The sequence below is a fragment of the Aedes albopictus genome, chromosome 3 (assembly GCF_035046485.1).
Source record: "Aedes albopictus strain Foshan chromosome 3, AalbF5, whole genome shotgun sequence".
Lineage (NCBI taxonomy): Eukaryota > Metazoa > Arthropoda > Insecta > Diptera > Culicidae > Aedes > Aedes albopictus.
This window is the reverse complement of record NC_085138.1, coordinates 230,431,373-230,452,841: the sequence shown is the minus strand read 5'-3', so window position 1 is coordinate 230,452,841 and position 21,469 is coordinate 230,431,373. Positions and strand designations below refer to the sequence as shown.

At 39.8% G+C, this 21,469-nt stretch overlaps 2 protein-coding genes across 2 annotated transcripts; one reads left to right on the top strand and one right to left on the bottom strand.

Annotated features, from left to right (window-relative positions):
- Positions 1–922: 922 nt before the first annotated feature.
- LOC115254161 (asparagine synthetase domain-containing protein CG17486) lies at positions 923–16,112 on the bottom strand. The gene is made up of 6 exons (XM_029872241.2): positions 15,888–16,112; positions 15,420–15,828; positions 2,282–2,463; positions 1,773–2,218; positions 1,514–1,694; positions 923–1,448 (listed from the first exon to the last, which is right to left on the bottom strand). The coding sequence occupies exons 1-6, from the start codon at positions 15,945–15,947 to the stop codon at positions 987–989; spliced, it is 1,740 nt and encodes a 579-aa protein (XP_029728101.2). The 5' UTR covers positions 15,948–16,112; the 3' UTR covers positions 923–986.
- A 1,210-nt stretch (positions 16,113–17,322) lies between these two features.
- Positions 17,323–18,860, top strand: LOC134291522 (RNA cytidine acetyltransferase-like). Its single transcript, XM_062859393.1, has 2 exons — positions 17,323–17,658; positions 17,722–18,860. The coding sequence occupies exons 1-2, from the start codon at positions 17,456–17,458 to the stop codon at positions 18,842–18,844; spliced, it is 1,326 nt and encodes a 441-aa protein (XP_062715377.1). The 5' UTR covers positions 17,323–17,455; the 3' UTR covers positions 18,845–18,860.
- Positions 18,861–21,469: the final 2,609 nt, after the last annotated feature.

Below are 21,469 nucleotides of genomic sequence, written 5' to 3'. Positions count from 1 at the left end.
AAATTTCCGCGTCGCGCCGCGTGACGCGTCCACTCTGGCCGGCACCTTATGGTTGTTGTATCGACGTTGTACAAAATACAACAGCGCAACTACTGAAGAGTTAAATTATTAAATTGCGTTCGCCTCTGAATAACTCATAACCGATAGTGACAAACTTCTGTCACCGACCAACATTCCCAAGTAACAGAACTAGCTGAAAAACAGTTTCTTAAACTAAAGTTTAAGAGTAGTTTACTCCACTCTTGTACAGAACAAATATTTGTTGGGTTGTTCATGCATAATGGCTACTTCCCACTTAGTAAGTACATACTATGCAAGAGGATAGCATAAAGTAATGATCAAGTAATCATTCATTTATGAAAATTATTTGAGCCTCAGTTCGGAGATGGAAGGATAATGCATGACGCTTTCGTTACGCTTGATGTGCTAATCAAAGGGAGCTGTCGCATTCCCACGTGGAAAAAATATCCCATTTCATTATTTCTCCATAACTGAAACGTGACATTTCACCTCATACTGGATTAGCTGTCAAAGTTACTTGAGGAAAAGTGGGAAATTATACTTGAGCGTTATATACCGCATTTAGTTCACCACTGGACTGCGAACTGCGACTTCATAAGTGCGAAAACGTAAATAAAAGTGCGCGTTTGCATCAAATCAGGTTGATGTCTTCGGCGCACTATTTCTTCAATCTATGGTGAACAAGTGCTCTGAAGACACCGAGTTGATTTGATGCAATCGCGCACTTTTATTAGCGTTTTCGCACTCGTGAAAACTAGTGCGATAGTCCAGTGGTGAACTAAATGCGCTATACTTGGAATCAAATAATGTTGCGGTGAAGACTTAGTTGAAAAATGTAGAAACTTAAATACTAACTTGTTCTTGAAATGCTTTCTCATATTGAAGGCTAAAAAATTTCACATGCAGAAAAGTGAGGGGATTTATTTTCGGTACTAATATAACAACGCTTTGTTAGCCACAATTCATCATGTGCCAAGAAAACTGGACTTATCATTGGCGTTTTGCTTCCGGTCTGCTATTCTGGAGCCAAACTGCAACGCTCGCTTCCGAAGTGTGGCTGACGTGCGAAGGCCTAGCCGATAACCACACAGTCTCAGAGTCAATTTATCACCAATGCCTTCGCCCAATGGATGATAGCATCTCTGTTCTGCTTCCAAACTTTGTACCAGAGAGATAAAATCCTCCTGCAGGTAAGGTGTCCTTGGTGTAACGCCATGGTCTCCTATAATTCTGTCGTCCCTAGCGAGATTTCTGCTGGGTAGTCGATTCCAATCCAAGTCCAATTCAGTCATTAAATTACTGAAACCTGTTTGAATTTCCTCCTCAGTGGGTTGGCTGTCTTTTGAAGCAAAGCTACGGTTGAATGCTACTCGATGTCTTGAATATCCGCCGAATAGTTCATCCGCACCAGAACCTAGTAGCATTACCTGAGGATTATTAATTTTAATTTAACTTTCTATTAGTCTGATATGTATTTGGCCTTGCAACCTACCCTGCATGTGCTCTTATAATAGCTATTGTTCACCAAACCCTCACCACGTGATGCAAACCACAGTGCAGCTCCCAGTGATTCATCCAGTACGGATTTGAGGGGAAAAACCAGGTTCGATATCCGATCTTTGTAGTTTTGGAGCTCCTTACGGGTTACATTTATTTCAACGAAATGCCATTCTCTGGAAAATGTTGGGAGACACATCGTGAAAACCGCTTTGAATGGAATACTTGACCTCACTATAGTATCAGAAACTTACCGAGCAGGCCTCAGTTGCTGAAGTTCTTTCCAAGTGCTGCGCCCTGTAATTCGGTCGGGAACATCCCAATCGATTTCAGTACTACTAGTACTGTCCGCTTTCTTGAAGTTGGGATTACCCGGACGAATGATTTTCTCGAACGCCACATTTAACAGACATATAGGAACATCCGAGGACACAAACCGATCCGCCAACAGTGCTAGAATAGTACAGTCGATACCACCAGAAAACAGCACGCCAACTCGGGAATGCTTGCAAGAAGTTTTCGATGCCATGCATTGCTTGCAGTGGCTCGGTGTATTAAGAACTCTTTCTTCAACCGATTCTCCTAGAATTTTTAACAGTCGATCACAAAGTCCAGCAACGATTGTATTGCTTAGCAGATAATCAAATAGTTCGCCTTCTGATGAAGTATGATGCAATATTTGATGGTAATTGAAATAAATCTGAAATGGTTGTAATACCGTTAGATAAACTGTAGATAACACACGTCGCGAACTTTATCATACCTCTCGTTCATCTTTCACCATCCACGGAAGCTCTAGGAACTTTTGGTTAACATTCAGCGGGCTGATATCATCATTTTCAGATCGTTTCCAAGGTAGCATATTAATTGTATTTACATCGCTGTTCAGGTCTATGTAATAGATGCCAGATGGTGGAATTTCTACAACATCCATTTGAGTGTTTCCTATTGAAGAGGTATTATTCTAGTCTTAATTTCAACTTGTAAATCTTTCGCTTCCACAACGAGGCATAAAAATATATTTTCTGGATAAAATTCATTTTAAAAATGCTAAGAAATGACTTATCAGATTAATTCAACAATGACTATCCTGAGGGCCTAAATCCACCCTTTTCCTTTTTCCGTTCAGATAAATGAGGATTATGGCTGTAGTTTGGTGAGGCACAAATCTCCCAACAGTAGGAGAACGTGTCGCCTGAGTCGATGTTCTTATTATTATTATTATCTTTATTATCGAGACTTTCAGCCGATGGCTGGTTCATCTCCGAGTCGATGTTCTGATACCTAAGGGCCTAACGATTTCTCTTCGTGGATTATCTTTTTCGTTAATAGGGTAAATGGGAGTAATTTGGCCACGCTAAGCAAACACGATTGAGGATGCAGAAAACAACGTTGAATCTCTCGCACATCGTTTGACCATAAATACCATAAATATTTTATGCCAAAAAATCATTTTTGAAAAAGTTGTGGTTTTTGCGTGGATTTTGAACCGTCGGTGTAATATGAGCACCTTATTTTCTACGAAGAATTTATTCCAAACTTAATATGCCTCGCTATATTGAATCGTATAGTATCAACCTGAAGTACCGTCGTTGGGAGTGACAATGGGTCAGAGGGGCGAGATTGGGTCAAAACATTATCTGAAACATCTCATCAAATATTACGGATATCGAATCAAAAAGTGTATGGTGTCATTCTGCGCAGTTGCAGCAGTTCCTGTCGAAAAAATAGGTTCCTAAAGCAATTAAATAATTTTTGATTGATTATAGAAAAAAGCTTAATTATAAGGTCTTTTTAACCCTAAAAGGGATACCTGGGGTCCATTTGGACCCCGGGCGCTTTCAGAGCTCGTCTTTGATGGAACACACTCAGCGAGGTGGCGAAACTGAGGCCATGAAGGTATCCCTTTTAGGGTTAAACTGCTATTTTTTAGGCTCAATGAAACATCACACTTTTAGGTGGATTGATATTTTTTAGAATCTCAAACTCATATCCAGCAAATAATATATCATTGATATGTAGTATCAACTTTGACCATAACTTTATTAACTTCCTTTGTTGTCAATGAAACAACAAGTCCGGTTCCCTTGACCCATGTCACCCTTTCGAAAGGGGTGAGAATGGGTGAATTTTCATACACTTTTAGTTTTAAGGACAAACGTCTTGAAATCCCGCTTCAACAGTGCATCAGAACTTCAGACGCACAAATCTTAAGAAACAAGCCTCAAACAACAGTGTATTTTATTATTATGTTCTTGCTCACTTGTAATTAGCTTAAAATAAGAAGATCAGATGCGCTGGTTTTGTTTACGTTTTGTTTTGTGCTCTCGAAATCGTGAGTAGGTGCCAAAGTCGGCCATTTTGGGATTCTAACAGGTCTGTCCTTAAGAAAAATTGACGAACTCCTTTTTTTATCATTTGTGCATGCATTACCTAAGATCACATTCCAGTGATCAAAGAACTGTTTCATGCAAATAAGCAAAAGTTATTGAACAATGAATGTGGAAGTATGCATTTTTTGACCCATTCTCACCCCCAACGACGGTATATGGAGAACAAACTAATTTGTAAGCTATCTAAGGTATTTAAACAGAAGAAGTGGTGTTTTTTCGTTCAGCCCCCCTCGGGGTAATTTGGCCAACGATTTTAAATATTGATTTTCAAATATATTATGGGATTGAATCACTTGACGGCACGGTGGCACCCCACCAGGAGGCAAGGGCGTAGCCAGCTTTTCGGCCAGGGAGGGGCGAGCACCCTTACACTGAAAACCACTTTGCAGTAACAAGGAGTTCAAATACTTCATCATTTAAAAAAAATAAAAGTGAAGTATGAAATATGGGTGATTAACAGGAATGGTTCAATGGAAGAATCATATATGATTATAATCCTGAGGAATTCCTCAAGATATTGCTTCAGGAATTTCTTAACAAATGCCATAATGAATTTGAATTTATCAAGCAGTTTCTCTAGAAATTTCTTTAATATTTTTCCAGGTTATTTTAATGTAGATATTCCAGCAGAAATAACCTTCGGAAAACTTGCAGTAATTCCGTTGGGAATACCTTCAGAAATTTCTTCAATAATTCCTCCAGAAGTTTTATTACGAATTTCACCATGTAGAATTTCCCCAGTAATTATTTACAAATATCATTCTTAATTCCACCAGAAATCCGTTTGAGAAGCTCCAGAAAATACTTTAAGAATTTCTCCGGGAATTCTTTCAAAAATTCCAATCAAACTAAGATTCCTTTCCTTGAGGAATACCCTAAGAAATTTTTGGAGAAATTTCTTCGAAAAATCCTTTAATGAATTACTTTAATTTAAAGGAATTACCGGACAAAAATCTTTGAAAATTTCTAAAGGAATTCCTTTGGAAATTCTTGGAGGAATATCTTTGGAAGTTGCTAGAGGAATGCATTCGGAAATTTTTAAAAGAATCAATTAAAAAATAATTTCAGGAATTTATTTCTAAAATCTGTGAGGAATTCCACTGGAAATTCCTTGACAAATTCTTCAGAAATTTCTTGAGGAATTCCTTCATTTCTAAAGCTTTTTGAGAAATTCCATAAGACATTCCTTCGAGAGTTCTTCTACGATAATGAAATCTTCTACGATTTCCTTAAGAAGATTCTTCGGGAATTCCTTGAGGAATTTCTTTGAAATATATTTAGAATATTCCTTGAGGAACTCCTTCGGAGTTTTCGTGAGGAATTCTTCCGAAAATTCCTGGAGGAATACCTTCAAAAATTCTTGGAGGAATTTATCCGGAAATTTCTGTGAGAATTCCTTCCCAAATTCTTGAAGCAATTCTTTCTAAAATATTGAAAAAAATCCACTAAAAGTCTCATGAGATATCCCTTCTGAAATTCCATAAGGAATTTCTTTAAAAATCTTTCGAAACTTCCTTGAAAAAATATTTCGAAAATTCCTGAAGAAATGCTTTTTGTGATTTTTTATGTCCTAGAGGAACTGATTCGGAAATTCTTTGAAGAATTCCTTTAAAAATGCCTTGATAAGAAAAATTCGAAAACGAACTCCTTTATCGTTTGGAAATTTTTTTGACATATGTCTGAAATGTCTTATGGAATACCTTCGGAAATTTCGTGAGAAATTGTTTGATAAGTTCGTTAGGGTTTTTTTTCGGTTTTTTTATAGATCTTTACGAAATTCCTCAAGGAATTCCAGCGAAAGATCCTTGAGAAGTTTCTTTGGAAATTCCTCAAGAAATTCCTTCAAAAATGTATTGCGGAACTCCTACGAAAACTTGAGAAACTTCTTCAAACATTCCTTAAGAAACACGTTAGGGGATTATGTGAGAAAATCCTAAGGAAATTTTTTTGAGGACAACCGTCAAAAATTTTTGGAGGAATTCATTCGGAAATTTTTGGAGGTATTTCAAGGCAAATCCATAAGAAATTTCTTTGGAAATTCCGGGAGGGATTTCTTTGGAAATTCGTAGAGGAATTCCTTCGGAAATTCAGGAGAAAATCCTTTGAAAATTCTTGGAGAAATTCCTTTGAAAATTCCTGGTGGAATTCCTACGGAAATTCCTGGACAAACTCCTCCGGAAACTCATGGAGGAATTCTTCGGGAAAATCCAGGAAGAATTCCCTCGGAAATTCTTGGAGGAATACCTTCGAGAATTCGTGGAGGATTTCATTCGGGAATTCCTGGATGAATTTCTTCGGAAATTCCTGGAGTGATTCCTTCGGAAATACCTGGAGAAATTCCTTCCTGAAATTTCTGGAGGAATTCCTTCGGAAATTCGTGGAAGAATTCCTTCAGAAAATCCTTGAGCGATTCCTTCGCAAAATTCCTGGAGGATCTCCTTCGAAAATTCCTGGAGGATTTCCTCCGGAAATTTCTGAAGAAATTCATCCGGAAATTCATGAAGGAATTTCTCAGGAAATTCATGGAGGAATTCCTTTGAAAATTCATGGAGGAATTTCTTCAGAAATTCGTGAATGAGTTCTTTCGGAAAATTTCTGGAACAATTCCTTTGGAAATTCATGAAGGAACTCCTTCGGAAAATGCTTTAGGATTTCCTTCGCAAAATTCCTGGAGGAATTCTTTCGGTATTTCCTGGAGGAATTCCTCCGGAAATTCCTCGAGGAATTTCTTCGGAAATTCGTGGAGGGATTCCGTCGGAAAATTTCTGGAGAAATTCCTTCGGAAATTCATGGAGGCATTCCTTAGGAAAATCCTTTAGAAATTCCTTGGCAAAATTCATGGAGGAATTTGTTCGGCAATTCATGGAGGAATTCCTTCGAAAATTCATGGAAGGATTTCTTCGGACATTCATGAACGAATTCCTTCGGAAATTCCAGGAAGAAATCCTTTGAAAATTCCAAGAGGAATTCCCTTGAAAATTCCTGGAAGAATTCCTTCGGAAATTCCTGGAGGAATTCCTCCAGAAATTCCTAGAGTACTGCATAATGGAGGAATTTTCCGAAATTTCCGGAATTTTTCCGGAAGTTCCTGGAGTATTTCCCTCAGAAATTCCTGGAGAAATTGCCACGGAAATTCCTGGAGGAATTCTCTCGGAAATACATGAAGGAATTCATTCGGGAAATCCTGATGGAATTCCTTCGCAAAATTCCTGGTGGAATTACATCGGAAATTCATGGAGAAATTCCTTTGGAATTTCCGAAAAAATTTCTCCTGGAATTTCTGAAGGAATTCTTCCTGGAATTTCAAAAAAAAAAAAATCCTTCAGGAATTTCCAAAAGAGTTTTTCCAGGAATTTCAGAAGGACTTCCTCCAGGAATTTCCGAATTAATTGCTCCAGGAATTTCCGAAATAATTGCTCCACGAATTTCAGAAGGAATGCATCCAAGAGATTCCGGAGGGATTTCTCCAGGAATTTCCGAAGAAATTTCCCTAAGAATTTCCGAAAGAATTCCTGCAGGAGTTTCCAAAGGAATTCCTCCATGAATCTTCAAACGAATTTGTCCAGCAATTTCCGAAGGAATTCCTCCCGGAATTTCCGAAAGAAAACCTCCAGGAATTTTTGAAGGAATCCCTAACGGAATTTGTAAAGGAATTCCTCCATGAATTTTCGAGGGCATTCCTCTTGGAATTTCCAAAAATAAAATCCAAAAAGACTTTCCGAAAAAATTTCTCCAGGAATTTCCGAAGGAATACCTCCAGGAATTTCCGAAGGAATTCCTCCAGGAATTTCCGAAAGAATACCTCTAGGAATTTCCGAAGGAATTCTTCCAGTAATTTCCGAAGAAATTATTCCAGCAATTTCCAAAGGAATTCCTCCTAGAATTTCCAAAGGAATTCGTCCAGTAATTTCCGAAGGAATTCCTCCAGAAATCATAAAAAGCATTCCTCTAAAAAGTTTAGAATGATTTTTTCCAGGAATGTCCTAAGGAATTCATCCAAGGAATTTCTCTATAGATTTCTGAAAGAATTCCTCCAGAAATTTCCGGAGGTATTCATCCAAGATTTTTTCGAGAAATTTCCGAAGGAATTCTTTCAGGAATTTCCGAAGGAATTCTTCCAGGAATTTGCGAAGGGATTCCTCCAAGAATTTTGGAAGGAATTCCTTCTGTATTTTTTTAAGGAATTCCTCCAGGAATCATCAATGGAATTCGTCCAGCAATTTCCGAAGGAAAGCCTCCCGGAATTTCTGAAAGAATTCCTCCAGAAATTTCCGAAAGTATTCATCCAAGATTTTTCGAAGGACCTCGCCAAGGAATTTTCGATGGAATTCGTCCAGTAATTTCCGCACGAAGTCCTTCAGGAATTTCCGATGGAATTTCTCCTGAAATATCTGAAGGAATTCTTCCAGGATTTTGCGAACGGATTCCTCCAAGAATTTTGGAAGAAATTCCTCCAGGAATCTCCAAAGGAATTCGTCCAGCAATTTCCGAAGGAATTCCTCCCGAAATTTCTGAAAGAATTCATCGAGGATTCTTTTGAAGGAATTCCTTATGGAATTTCCGAAGGAATTCCTCCCGGAATTTCCGAAAGAATTCCTTCAGGATTTTCCGAAGGAATTCTACTAGGAATTTCCGACGGTATTCCTCCAGGAATTTCCGAAAAAAAATCTTCCAGGAATTTCTGAAGGAATCCCTCCCACGGTGCTTCATTTACCGTTATTATCAAAAAAATATACCATCAAAACCTGAAACGCCATTCTCTTTCTTCATCATTCCTACACCTCTGGACAAATTTTAAAAAAAATCGTTAAATTTTGAGTTACGCCCTTTTAAAGGGCTAACCCCTAAAAAATCAGGTTTTCTATAGAAAAACATCATAAAGGGTGATACGGTCAAAATTTGGTCACACATTTTTTTTCATAACTTTAGACTGCGTACACCAAAACAGCTGATTTTTGTACCAGTAATGCTACATTATATGTAGCTTATACCATAAAATTTTCATCAAAATCAATTGAGTATTGGTTGATATATAGATAAAACCATCGACCTACCTTTTTAAAATTTTGTACATAGGCGCTCCATAGTAAATTTTCGGAAATTTAAGGTCAGTAAAGCACAATTTTGATTATAGAACTACCAATACTGCTCCGATTTTTATCAAAATTTTACAGTATAGTACTATTATGAAAATATGTTCTTAGTAAAATTTTGAGCCATTTTGTATGAATACTTTCAAAGTTGTAGCAGTTTGAATATGAAAAAAACTGACCGGGTGCCACTTAAGCAAATATAACTTTGTAACGGCTGGATCAAATTTAATGAAATTTTTACACAACATTTTGATATGCATACTTCACATACAGAAAAATTTTCATTGAAATCGGTTAAGTATTTCTGGCTCTATAAATAAAACAGTAAAAATGTGTTCTTATTTGTGAAAAAAAAAATTAAAATTGCAGATCTCAGGGTTCAACAATATCTCCGCAAATACTAGACCGATTTTGATGAAAATTTTATGGTACAAGCTACATATAATGGACCATTACTGATAAAAAAATCAGCTGTTTTGGTGTACGAAATCTGAAGTTATGAAAAAAATTGTGTGACCAAATTTTGACTTGACTTGAAAAAATTAGACAAAATTTGACCACCTAAACAAATATAACTTTGTAACGGCTGGATCAAATTGAATGAAATTTTTACACATCATTTTGATATGTATACTTTACATACAGACAAATTTTCATTGAAATTGGTTCAGTATTTCTGGCTCTATAAATAAAAGAGTTAAAATGTGTTCTTATTTTTTAATCCTCTTTGTACAAAATTTTCAAATTGCAGTTTTCTGGATTCACTATATCTCCGCAAATACTGAACCGATTTTGATGAAAATTTTATGGTATAAGCTAGATATAATGTACCATTACTGGTCCAAAAATCAGCTGTTTTGGTGCACGCAGTTTCAAGATATGATACAAATTGTGTGACCAAATTTTGACCGTATCACCCTTTATTTCATAACAGAAGCATGTTTCTGCCATCAAAATTTGAAACGCCATTCTCTTTCTTTATCATTTCTACACCTCTGGATGAATTTTTAAAATAATCGTTGGACGAAATTTTGAGTTACGCCCTTTTAAAGGGCTTTACCGCTAAAAAAATTGGAGTTTCTATAGAATATCATCATATTTCATAACAGAAGTATGCTTCAAAGTCCAAAATAATGAACAGTATCATTAATAATGCTACAATTTGATACTATGCACTAATATTGAATGCATTGTGTAAACAATAGCCATAACGCCAGTATAAGGGAAGTATTCTTTAACCTGTAGGATACGGACGTTGTTGGCTTCATTTACTATTATAGCCAGAACAATATACAATGAAAAACATAAACGACACTTCATTTACTTTTTCATTTATATAGTTAATGCACACCCATAAACTGAATTTCAAAAATAATGTTGGTCAAATTCTCCAGTTACGCCCATTTGAGGGTCATAAGTACTTATAGTAGAGTTATTATAAAACTTAGTTTCATTTAATCACGTTTATTCTTCGGTAACGTAGTTTAGCAGTTAAATATAGAACTATCATTATAATTGATCATCTCAATCCTTAGTTTTGTATGTTTATTAATTAAAAACAGCATTCACCAATAAATCTAACGAATGAGATAGGCACATGCCATCGCTTGTTTTGTCTTTAAAAAACCAATACAAAAAACTTACGTCCCACGCTATGAATGGCAATTGATACAAACATGATTGCTTCCTACATGTTCGAAAATACTTCCCTTATATTAGCGTAATGGCCAATTTGTATACAAACATCAATACAAATAGCCAATATTAGCGCATAGTATCAAATTGTAGCATTATTAATGATACTTTTCATTATTTTGGACTTTGAAGCATACTTCAGTTATGAAATATGATGGTATTCCATAGAAACTCCTATTTTTTAGGGGTAAGGCCCTTTAAAAGGGCGTAACTCAAAATTTCGTCCAACGATTATTTTAAAAATTCATCCAGAGGTGTAGAAATGATAAAGAAAGAGAATGGCGTTTCAAATTTCGTTGGCAGAAGCATGCTTCTGTTATGAAATATGATGTTTTTCTATAGAAACCCTCATTTTTTAGGGGTTAGGCCCTTTAAAAGGGCGTAACTCAAAAATTCGCCTGATGATTATTTTCAAAATTTGTCCAGAGGTGTAGAAATGATAAAGAAAGAGAATGGCGTTTCAAATTTTGATGGCAGAAACATGCTTCTGTTATGAAATATGATGTTTTTCTATAGAAAACCTGATTTTTTAGGGGTTAGGCCCTTTAAAAGGGCGTAACTCAAAATTTCGTCTAACGATTTTTTTAAAAATTTGTCCAGAAGTGTAGGAATGATGAAGAAAGAGAATGGCGTTTCAGGTTTTGATGGTATATTTTTTTTTTGATAATAACGGTAAATAAAGCACCGTGCCTCCAGAAATTTCCGAAGGAATTCCTCCATAAATTTCCAAAAGAATTCGTCCAGCAATTTCCGAAGGAATTCCTCCAGCAATTTCCGAAGGAATTCCTCCAGGAATTTCCGAAAGAAATCCTCCAGGAATTTTTGAAGGAATTCCTAACGGAATTTGTGAAGGAATTCCTCCATGAATTTTCGAGGGCATTCCTCTTGGAATTTCCAAAAATAAAATCCAAAAAGACTTTCCGAAAAAAAATTCTCCAGGAATTTCCGAAGGAATACCTCCAAGAATTTCCGAAAGAATACCTCCAGGAATTTCCGAAAGAATTCTTCCAGTAATTTCCAAAGAAATTCGTCCAGTAAATTCCGGAAGAATTCCTCCAGGAATCATAAAAAGCATTCCTCTAAAAAGTGTAGAATGATTTTTTTCCAGGAATGTCCTAAGTAATTCATCCAAAAAATTTATCTATAGATTTCTGAAAGAATTCCTCAAGAAATTTCCAGAGGTATTCATCCAAGATTTTTCGAGGGAACTCCCCAAGGAATTTCCGAAGGAATTCCTCTAGAAATTTCCGAAGGAATTCCTCCAGAAATTTCCGAAGGAATTTCTTCAGGAATTTCCGAAGGAATTCTTCCAGGAATTAGCGAAGGGATTCCTCCAAGAATTTTGGAAGGAATTCCTTCTGGAATTTTTAAAGGAATTCCTCCAGGAATATCCAATGGAATTCGTCCAGCGATTTCCGAAGGAAAGCCTCCCGAAATTTCCGAAAGAATTCCTAAAGAAATTCCTTCTAGAATTTCCGAATGAATTCCTCCAGGAATCTCGAATGGAATTCGTCCAGCAATTTCCGAAGGAAAGCCTCCCGGAATTTCTGAAAGAATTCTTCCAGAAATTTCCGAAAGTATTCATCCAAGATTTTTCGAAGGACCTCGCCAAGGAATTTTCGATGGAATTCGTCCAGTAATTTCCGAACGAAGTTCTTTCGTGAATTTCCGATGGAATTTCTCCAGGAATCTCCAAAGGAATTCGTCCAGCAATTTCCGAAGGAATTCCTCCCGAAATTTCTGAAAGAATTCATCCAGGAATTTTTTGAAGGAATTCCTAATGGAATTTCTGAAGGAATTCCTCCCGGAATTTCCGAAAGAATTCCTTCAGGACTTTCCGAAGGAATTCTGCTAGGAATTTTCGACGGTATTCCTCCAGGAATTTCAAAAAAAAATCTAAAAAAAATTCCGAAAAAAATCCTCCAGGAATTTCTGAAGGAATTCCTCCAGAATTTTCGAAGGAATTCCTCCAGGATTTTCCAAAAGAATTCGTCCAGCAATTTCCGAAGAAATTCCTCCAGTAATTGCCAAAGAAATTATTGCAGGAATTTCCGAAGGAATTCCTCCTGGAATTTCCGAAGGAATTCCTGCAGGAATTCCGCTAGGAATTTCCGAAGGAATTCCTGCAAGAATTTCCAAAAAAATCTAAAAAGTATTTCCGAAAAAATTCCTCCACGACTTTCCGAAGGAATTCCACCAGGAATTTTCAATGACATTCGTCCAGCAATTTCCGAAGGAATTCTTCCAGGAATTTCCCAAAGTATTCCTCCAATAAGTTTGGAATTATTTTGTCCAGGAATTTCGTAAGGAGTTCATCTAAGGATTTCCTCACGAATTTCTCTATGGATTTCTGAAAGAATTCCTCCTGGAATCTCCGAAGGTATTCATCCAAGATTTTCCCAAGGAACTGCCCAAGGAATTTCCGAAGGATTTCTTCCAGGAATTTGCGAAGGGATTCCTCCAGGAATTTTGGATGGAATTCCTTCAGGAATTTCCAAAGGAATTCCTTCAGGTATTTCCGAAGCAATACCCTCAGGAATTTTCGAAGATATTCCTAGAATTTCCGAAGGAATTCCTGCATACATTAAAAAAAATACGAGGATGCAGGAGAATTTTATTTTTACTAGTCAAAAACAGCTCTGATCATCTAAGTTTTTCGGTTAAGTTGGAATATAGTTGCTCGGTCAGGGGGGGGGGGGCACGGCCCCCCCCCCTGCCCCCCTCTGGCTACGCCCTTGCCTGGAGGTCCTTCTGGCAATCAACAGGAATCCATCCGAGATTCTTTCAAGAAATTCTTCGCGTTTTTTTCTGCAAGTTTGTTTTGAGATTCTTTCGGGGGTTTATAAGGGATTCCTTCAGAAGCTCCCTCTGGGGTTCTTCCAGGAGTTTCTCTTGAGAATCTTAAAGAGGCTCCGCCTGGGATTCTTTCCAGAGCTCTTGCCAGGATTTCTCCAGGAAGTATTCCCGAGATTCTTCCAGAGCTTTCTTTTTTGGGATTTCACACCTTCTGAGATTACTTCAGGGGTTACTTAATTCCTTTTGAAATTGCTCTAGCAATTCCGAGATTCCTCCAGGAATTCCTTTTATACCTCAGCATTTTTTTTTCTTGAAATATCTCCGGGAATTTCTTCCGTATTTTCTCCACAAAATTATTCTAGGATTTCTCTCTGTGATTCTTCATGGAGTTCCATCTGAGATTGTTTTTGGGATTCCTTCAGAAGTTCCATCTGGCATCCTTTCTGAGATTCCTAAAAGGTTCCTCCAGGAACTCCTTTCAAGATTCCTTCAGGCATTTCCTCTGTGACTTCAAGGGATTTCTATAGGAGCTCCGGGAATGCTGGGAATGTCTACATTTTTTTTTACTTCCGGACGGTATTCCAGAAAAATATGCCTGGGAGTTCCAGCAAATTTACCCAGTATTTCTTCCGGAATCCCTCCAGGAGTTCTCCCGGGGATTGCTTCAAATTAATGTCGTAATGCCAGGTCAGCCTGCGGTCAGCCTGCGTCGAAGCTGGAGTTGCCCCCTTCGAATATCGTGTTACTGCAGCGATTAGTAATAGAGCCGCCGCTTATGCCGAAAAACCTACTAGAAATCGCAGACTCTTTCTGCTCGACGAGGGGAAAAGAGTCTTCCATAGTGCCGCCAACTTGGAGCTCCCCCTAGTGGCTAACGCGCACTGGTATGGAGACAGGAGTTGGCAAACCCCAAACCTCAAAATTGACAACTCGATCAAGGACAATTTCAGAGCGGGAGAAAGCTCAGCCAGGCTTCACCAGACTGTACTTGAGCTCCTCAACACCAAATACCGCGACTATCAGCACAGATACACTGACGGATCCCTTTCTCGTTCTGGTACCGGAATCGGTATCCATGACAGCAAATCCGATATTAGTCTAAGACTGCCAAATCAATGTTCGGTTTTCTCCGCGAAGGCGGCCGCTATTCTCATCGCAACTGCCACACCATCCAGTAAACCTCTTCTCATACTGTCAGATTCTGCGAGTGTCCTTGCAGCCATACAGTCGCAAGCCCCCAAACATGCATGGATTCAAGCTATTATCCAGTGCTCACTTCCCAGCACGGTCTTCATGTGGATCCCCGGCCACTGCAACATTGCTGGTAACAACATTGCCGACCGCCTAGCGGGTGCGGGACACTCCGGACCTCTTCACACCAATAGAACCCCATTGCCCGACGTTAAAAAGTGGATTGATAAAGCTATCAATACCAAATGGCAGCTCAACTGGAACAGAAACGATCAGCTCTTTATCAGAAAGATCAAGCAGTCCATTGGTACATGGAATGATTTAAAGTCACTAAGAGAGTAATATCCAGATTACGCACTGGTCACACCAAGGTCTCGCACAATATGGGCAGCTCAACATTTCGAAATTCCTGTGCAATTTGTCGGATCCCCTTGTCGGTTGAGCATTTTTTATGCGTCTGCCCACAATACGAACTGCTTAGAAACCAATACAATATCAGCGGCAGTATTAGAGACACCCTCGGAAACGACGCATCAACCCTCGAAGCCCTCATCCACTTTTTGAAAGATGCCAACCTGTATCAACATATATAATATGTACTGTTTCTTAGCTCGTAAATAATTTTATTTGTGTAATTATGAATGCAAATATCGGTACAGAGATGAACTAGCCACCGGCTAAAAATCTCTATAATAAAGAAAAAAAAAAAAAAGTTTACTGAGTAGACACTTACCAGTGACACTTGCAATTGTGAATCCTTCGTCTGATTGCCCCAGCAGAAGAGAATTCCTGCCAAGACTGTCTCTTGCAAAGTATACTCTACGAAGGCATTTATCTAGCAGAATTAAGCTGAAAGGACCTTTTAAACCTTTGAATACATTCGCTAGGTCATCCAAACAGGTCACCGCAGATGCTATCTCCTCCAGCAGCCACTGCGTGTCACTGGCCGATAATTCACCTCGTTCAATAAACAAATCTCCATTGAAAAGTAAAACGAATCTATCGGATTCCACTGGCTGGGTGGTGATCTCTGATCCCTGTTGCCACAGAACTGTGGCGCACATTAGAACACGGTTGTCGAATGTTACCGTTCCAACATTATCTGGACCTCTGTTGCTCAGTAAATGCTGACACTGTTGTAACTGAAAATGATTATTCTGTTAGTGATTCTTGTTAAGAATTACATGGAGTAAACGCTTACCACACATTCGCCAAATTCTATCGAATTAGTTTTTGAAATAAAACAGAAAATTCCACACATATTGAAGAAATAGCAGACCACAAAATTACGCCAGCCGACTATTTACTAGCAAATCTAACCCCACTACGAACGTAAACAAAACACACTGTACTGTTATTCTCCGATGGACTCGTCACCAGCTCGTAACTGTTTGTTTTGCGAATGAATGTGTGAAACAAATCATTCACACAGTAAAGAAAAAGCATGAATGAAGAAAGCACGTGCAGAAGTTCCTCACCCACACAGCCCCATAAAATGTACACTGAACCAAAAGGTTCCATGGCATGGCGAAAATGAAAGCGTGTGAATATGAAACTGTAACGGTCTTGGTAACGGTGACTAAAACATTTTTTTGCAATTTCTCATCGTAATAGGCTGTTTTACCTCACGCAAATCTGACAGGAAAAGGCCTATTTTCCCACACCAAATTAACAGTGCTGTAATGGTTCATTACAGCACTGATTTGCGTTACGTAATGAGCCATTACAGCACTGTTTTCAATTTTGGTCAACTTCTTGATGCTTTCTGGACGCAGTTTTGAAAAATTGTGACAACTGCACAGAATAACCTGCTATGTACAGATTTTCTTAAACATGGCTACGAACATCAGTGCGCAGTTTGATGAAAAAGTTTTGTTAAAAACCATCCTCAATGGTAATTTATGAAATTGCAAAAAACGTTGTACGCAACTCGGTGCAGAACTCGATTTTTCCAGCACTCGTCGTAATTATCCAACTCGGCAAGCCTCGTTGGATAAATGTACGCCTCGTGCTGTAAAAATCGTCATTCTGCACCTTGTTGCGTAAACTACTATTGTAGCCCGCGCGGCGGTATTATTTTGAGTAGCCATTATTTCTAGATTGAGTTTAAATAAGGGCGAAAGTAACATGAGAGAGTTCTCTTCATCGACTCTCTCTTCTTCAAATTAAAGAGTGACAAGTTGCAAGTATTGTTGAACTTTTTGGTCATAAATCGCTAGGTTGCGATGCAATCTAGCGTCTAAGTGTAAAATGTTCGATTGAATTTGCATCTTGTCATTTATCAAATTGGTTGCCCACTCTTTCCTCTGATGCCTGTCTTTTTATTAAACTTCAGATTGTCTCTAAAACTTTAAGGTAATGGGTGTTGATATACAACCTGTTAACCCGGAATATTTGTGCTCATGGAGTGACGTGAGAAAAGTCGGAGTCGTACATCGAGATGAGGAATCCACTCTCGAATGAAGTGACTCGCCGTGTAAATCAAATGGAGAGTCACCTCATTCGAGTCGAGTTTTCTCACGTCACTCCATTCGCAGAATGAGCACAATTCAAAAGTGTGTTTTGGTTCAGTGCACCAGCTTTAGTTTATGGTCACCCTATCACTACTGTCAAAAACTCCCAAACACCGGACCGCGTTGTTTTGTTTTGATCTGCTACTCATCGCGCTCACACTCGCTGGCGGATTCGGCTCGGAAAGCACGTGAAAATCAGTCGAATTTTAATTCAAAAGTTTACGGAACACGTAAAGTGCAAGCGGTTTCAGTGAAAATGGTCAAGAAAAAGATAGACAACCGTATCCGTGTGATGATCGAGAACGGGGTCAAGCTGGGCCATCGTACGATGTTTGTTGTGGTCGGCGACAAGGGCAGGGACCAAGTGCCGATTCTGTATGACATGCTCACGAAGGCATCGGTCAAAGCACGGCCAACCGTGCTTTGGTGCTACAAAAATAAGGACGAAGCTATTTCCAAGTAAGTGATCGCCAAATTAAGAAAGGTTCTTTCTAGTTAATGCATTTTTGTTTTGTATTTCAGTCATGGAAAGAAGCGTGCGAAGAAGATCCAAGCCGGAAAGATTGACATCAACGAGTCGGATCTGTTCGACACGTTCCGAGTATCGACTACTATTCACGGTAGATACTACAAAGATACGCATACGATTCTCGGAAAGACCTATGGAGTTTGTGTTCTGCAAGATTTCGAAGCATTGACCCCGAATCTGCTTGCCCGCACGATCGAGACAGTCGAAGGAGGTGGATTGATCATTCTTCTGCTCAAAACCATCAACTCATTGAAACAACTTTACACGATGAGTATGGATGTCCACAAGCGGTATAGAACGGAAGCCCACCAGGACGTAACGTGCCGTTTCAACGAAAGGCTGATCCTTTCTTTGGCCGATTGCTCCCGTTGCTTGTTGGTCAACGACGATCTAACTGTGCTGCCACTGTCTTCCAAAACTGCGGAGGTCAAGCCTGTGGAAGTCGGCATGATTCGAAAAAGTGCCAACGATGAAATGCTCGAAGAACTTAAAGAAAGTCTCTCGGATGCTCCTCCGGCTGGTCCTCTCGTAAATCTTTGCAAGACTCATGACCAGGCCAAAGCCGTGGCACAGTTCATAGACGCTTTGGCTGAGAAGCAACTCAAACCTCCAACATCCCTGACTGCAGGTAGAGGTCGCGGTAAATCTGCCGCCATGGGCTTGGCCATATCCGCCGCCATCGCTTTTGGCTATGTTAATGTGTACGTCACATCACCATCGCCTGAAAATTTAATTACACTCTTTGAGTTCATTATGAAAGGATTCGACGCTTTGGAGTACCAGGAACACACGGATTACACCATCATCCGGTCTACCAATCCGGATTTTAACAAAGCCATTATCCGTATCAACATCACCCGAAACAACCGCCAAACAATTCAGTACATCTCTCCATCTGATGCGCACCTACTAAATGCCGCCGATTTGCTAATCATTGACGAAGCAGCCGCTATTCCACTGCCACTGGTGAAAGCGATGCTTGGGCCGTACCTGGTTTTCATGGCTTCGACAATTAATGGGTACGAAGGAACTGGTCGTTCGCTGAGCTTGAAATTGTTATCGCAAATTCAGAAGGACAACAACGCTCCTCCTCCGGTAAGTGGTCGATTTTCTTAGATAAGTTTGATTGATTTGTCTTTATTTAAGAGACTTTCAGTCCTTGGCTGGTTCATCTCTAAACCTTTTTAGATAAGTTACAATGGTAATTGTAATTGTAATTGAATTTATTAATCATACGTGAACCATCTTGTACATTTATCGGGTCAAGGAAACTTTGAGGGGAAAAAACAATACTGATGGGATAACTAATAGATAGCAATTAACAGTGCTAAGGTGCTAATAATTAAATGATATAGAATTATTCTATATCGATTCAGTGATGAGGTACTCGCAAAGCTGATTTGAAGGTAGAAACAGAAGGTTTCATCTTAATATCAATTGGAAGACGATTCCAAACAGCTACTCCGTAGTTTAGCAGGCTTTTCCTTGAGGTGGTAGTGTTGACTGGCATCGCGAAATTTCGTGTACGGTCCATCTGGCTTCTGGGAAGATGTTGCTGGATGTACTCCGGTACCGTGTTGAACCAAACTTGTCGGAAGAAGCAGCAGATGCGATGGTGGTAATTATCGGGAAGGTCTTGTCCAACTACTGTGTTCCTAACAGACACGGTTGATGTTCGACGCGACTTCAATCTTGCTGGAATCTCTTGGAGGCCATCGCATAGCGGCTTCTCACTCAATTCAATCACGTGTTGAATGAAAATGGACGAACCTTGGATCTATGTTTCGTGAGCACTCGAGATCAGGCACCTTACACTGCAGTTGCACCCTGTGCGCTGGTCAAAGACGTTCCTCATCATCCTCCCTTGATTATCAACGTGGAAAATTCGCTTGTCCATGACTTCGAAGATGCCGTTGCCTCCGTATCTTACGACTTCCGGAGGGCCGATCATCGTAGCATTGCTGAGGTGTTGACAAGTATTGACTGGGAACACGTTCTCGACCCGGGCGATGTTGAGACAGCCGCACTCACCTTTTCAAATATCCTGGCATACGTCGTAGACAGGCACGTCCCTAAAAGGATACAAAGCAAAGCTTCTCGGTCTCCCTGGCAGACTAGCGAACTACGAAAGATGAAGACGATTAAGAGAGCAGCCCTGAGACAGCTCACCAAACACCGCACGCTTGCTCTGAGAAACCACTACGTGAGGCTCAACCATGAATACCAGCGAACCAGTCGCCAATGCTTCTCAAGGTACCAGCGTGATATTCAGCTCAAATTCAAATCTCATCCGAAATCTTTCTGGAAGTATGTCAATCAACAACGTAAGGAATCCGGACTTCCCGCAACAATGCAGTTGAATGGAGTATCAGCTTCCACTCCTCGGGACATTTGTCAGTTGTTTGCCGAGAAATTTGCTAGCGTGTTCAATGAAGAGAGCTTAAACGCCGACGAAGTTTCTATCGCCGCTAGAAATGTTCCTCCAAATGGCCAAATGTTCAGTTCCATTCATGTCAACGATGGTATGATCTCCAGGGCCGCATCGCAACTCAAATCATCCAATAATCCTGGACCGGACGGCATTCCATCGGCATTCCTAAAAAAACACATCTCCTGCTTACTAGATCCACTTCAACGCCTCTACCGCATGTCACTCTCCAGCGGCGTATTCCCTTCCTGCTGGAAACTCGCTCATATGTATCCTGTACACAAAAAAGGAAGCAAACGTGACGTGGATAACTATCGTGGAATTACCTCATTGCCTGCCATCTCCAAGCTGTTCGAGCTCATCATCATGGAGCCTTTGCTCTCACATTGCAAGCATGTTTTGAGCCCTGACCAACACGGGTTCACTGCTGGTCGCTCCACTTCCACGAATCTGCTTTGCCTCACTTCACACATCACTCAGAGTATGATCGAACGTGCTCAGACCGATGTTATCTACACTGACTTGTCAGCAGCCTTCGACAAGCTGAACCACGCCATTGCGATCGCAAAACTCGATAGGTACGGCATTGGCGGGAGTCTCCTTGCTTGGTTCCGCTCATATCTAACCGACCGTCAGCTGATTGTGACCATAGGTGACTGCAAATCGAACTGCTTTAACGCTACCTCCGGCATACCACAAGGAAGTCATCTTGGTCCATTAATCTTCCTGCTCTATTTCAACGACGTCAATTTCGTGATTGAAGGCCCTCGGTTGTCGTATGCCGATGACATGAAGATCTTTCTTCGGATTCACTCAACTGATGATTGCGTCTTCTTGCAACAGCAGGTCACGCGTTTTGCTAACTGGTGCTCATTGAACCGAATGATTGTAAATCCAACGAAGTGCTCTATTATTACGTTCTCACGAAAGAAGCAGCCGATTATCTTCGTATACAGCATGCTAGGCACAGCTCTCGAACGTGTGCACCATGTCAAGGACTTGGGAGTCATTTTGGATTCGACGTTGACATTTAGGCAACATATCTCGTACATTGTAGAAAAATCGTCCAAGACCCTAGGGTTCATCTTCAGAATAGCCAAAAACTTTTCTGATGTCTATTGCCTGAAATCGTTGTACTGCTCCCTCGTGCGCTCTACGTTAGAGTACTGCTCTACAGTTTGGAGTCCCGGGTACAACAATGGCGTCGAGAGGATTGAATCTGTCCAGCGACGCTTTCTCCGGTTTGCATTACGACGGCTGCCTTGGAGAGACCCGTTCCGATTACCCAGTTACGAGAGCAGATGCCAACTGAT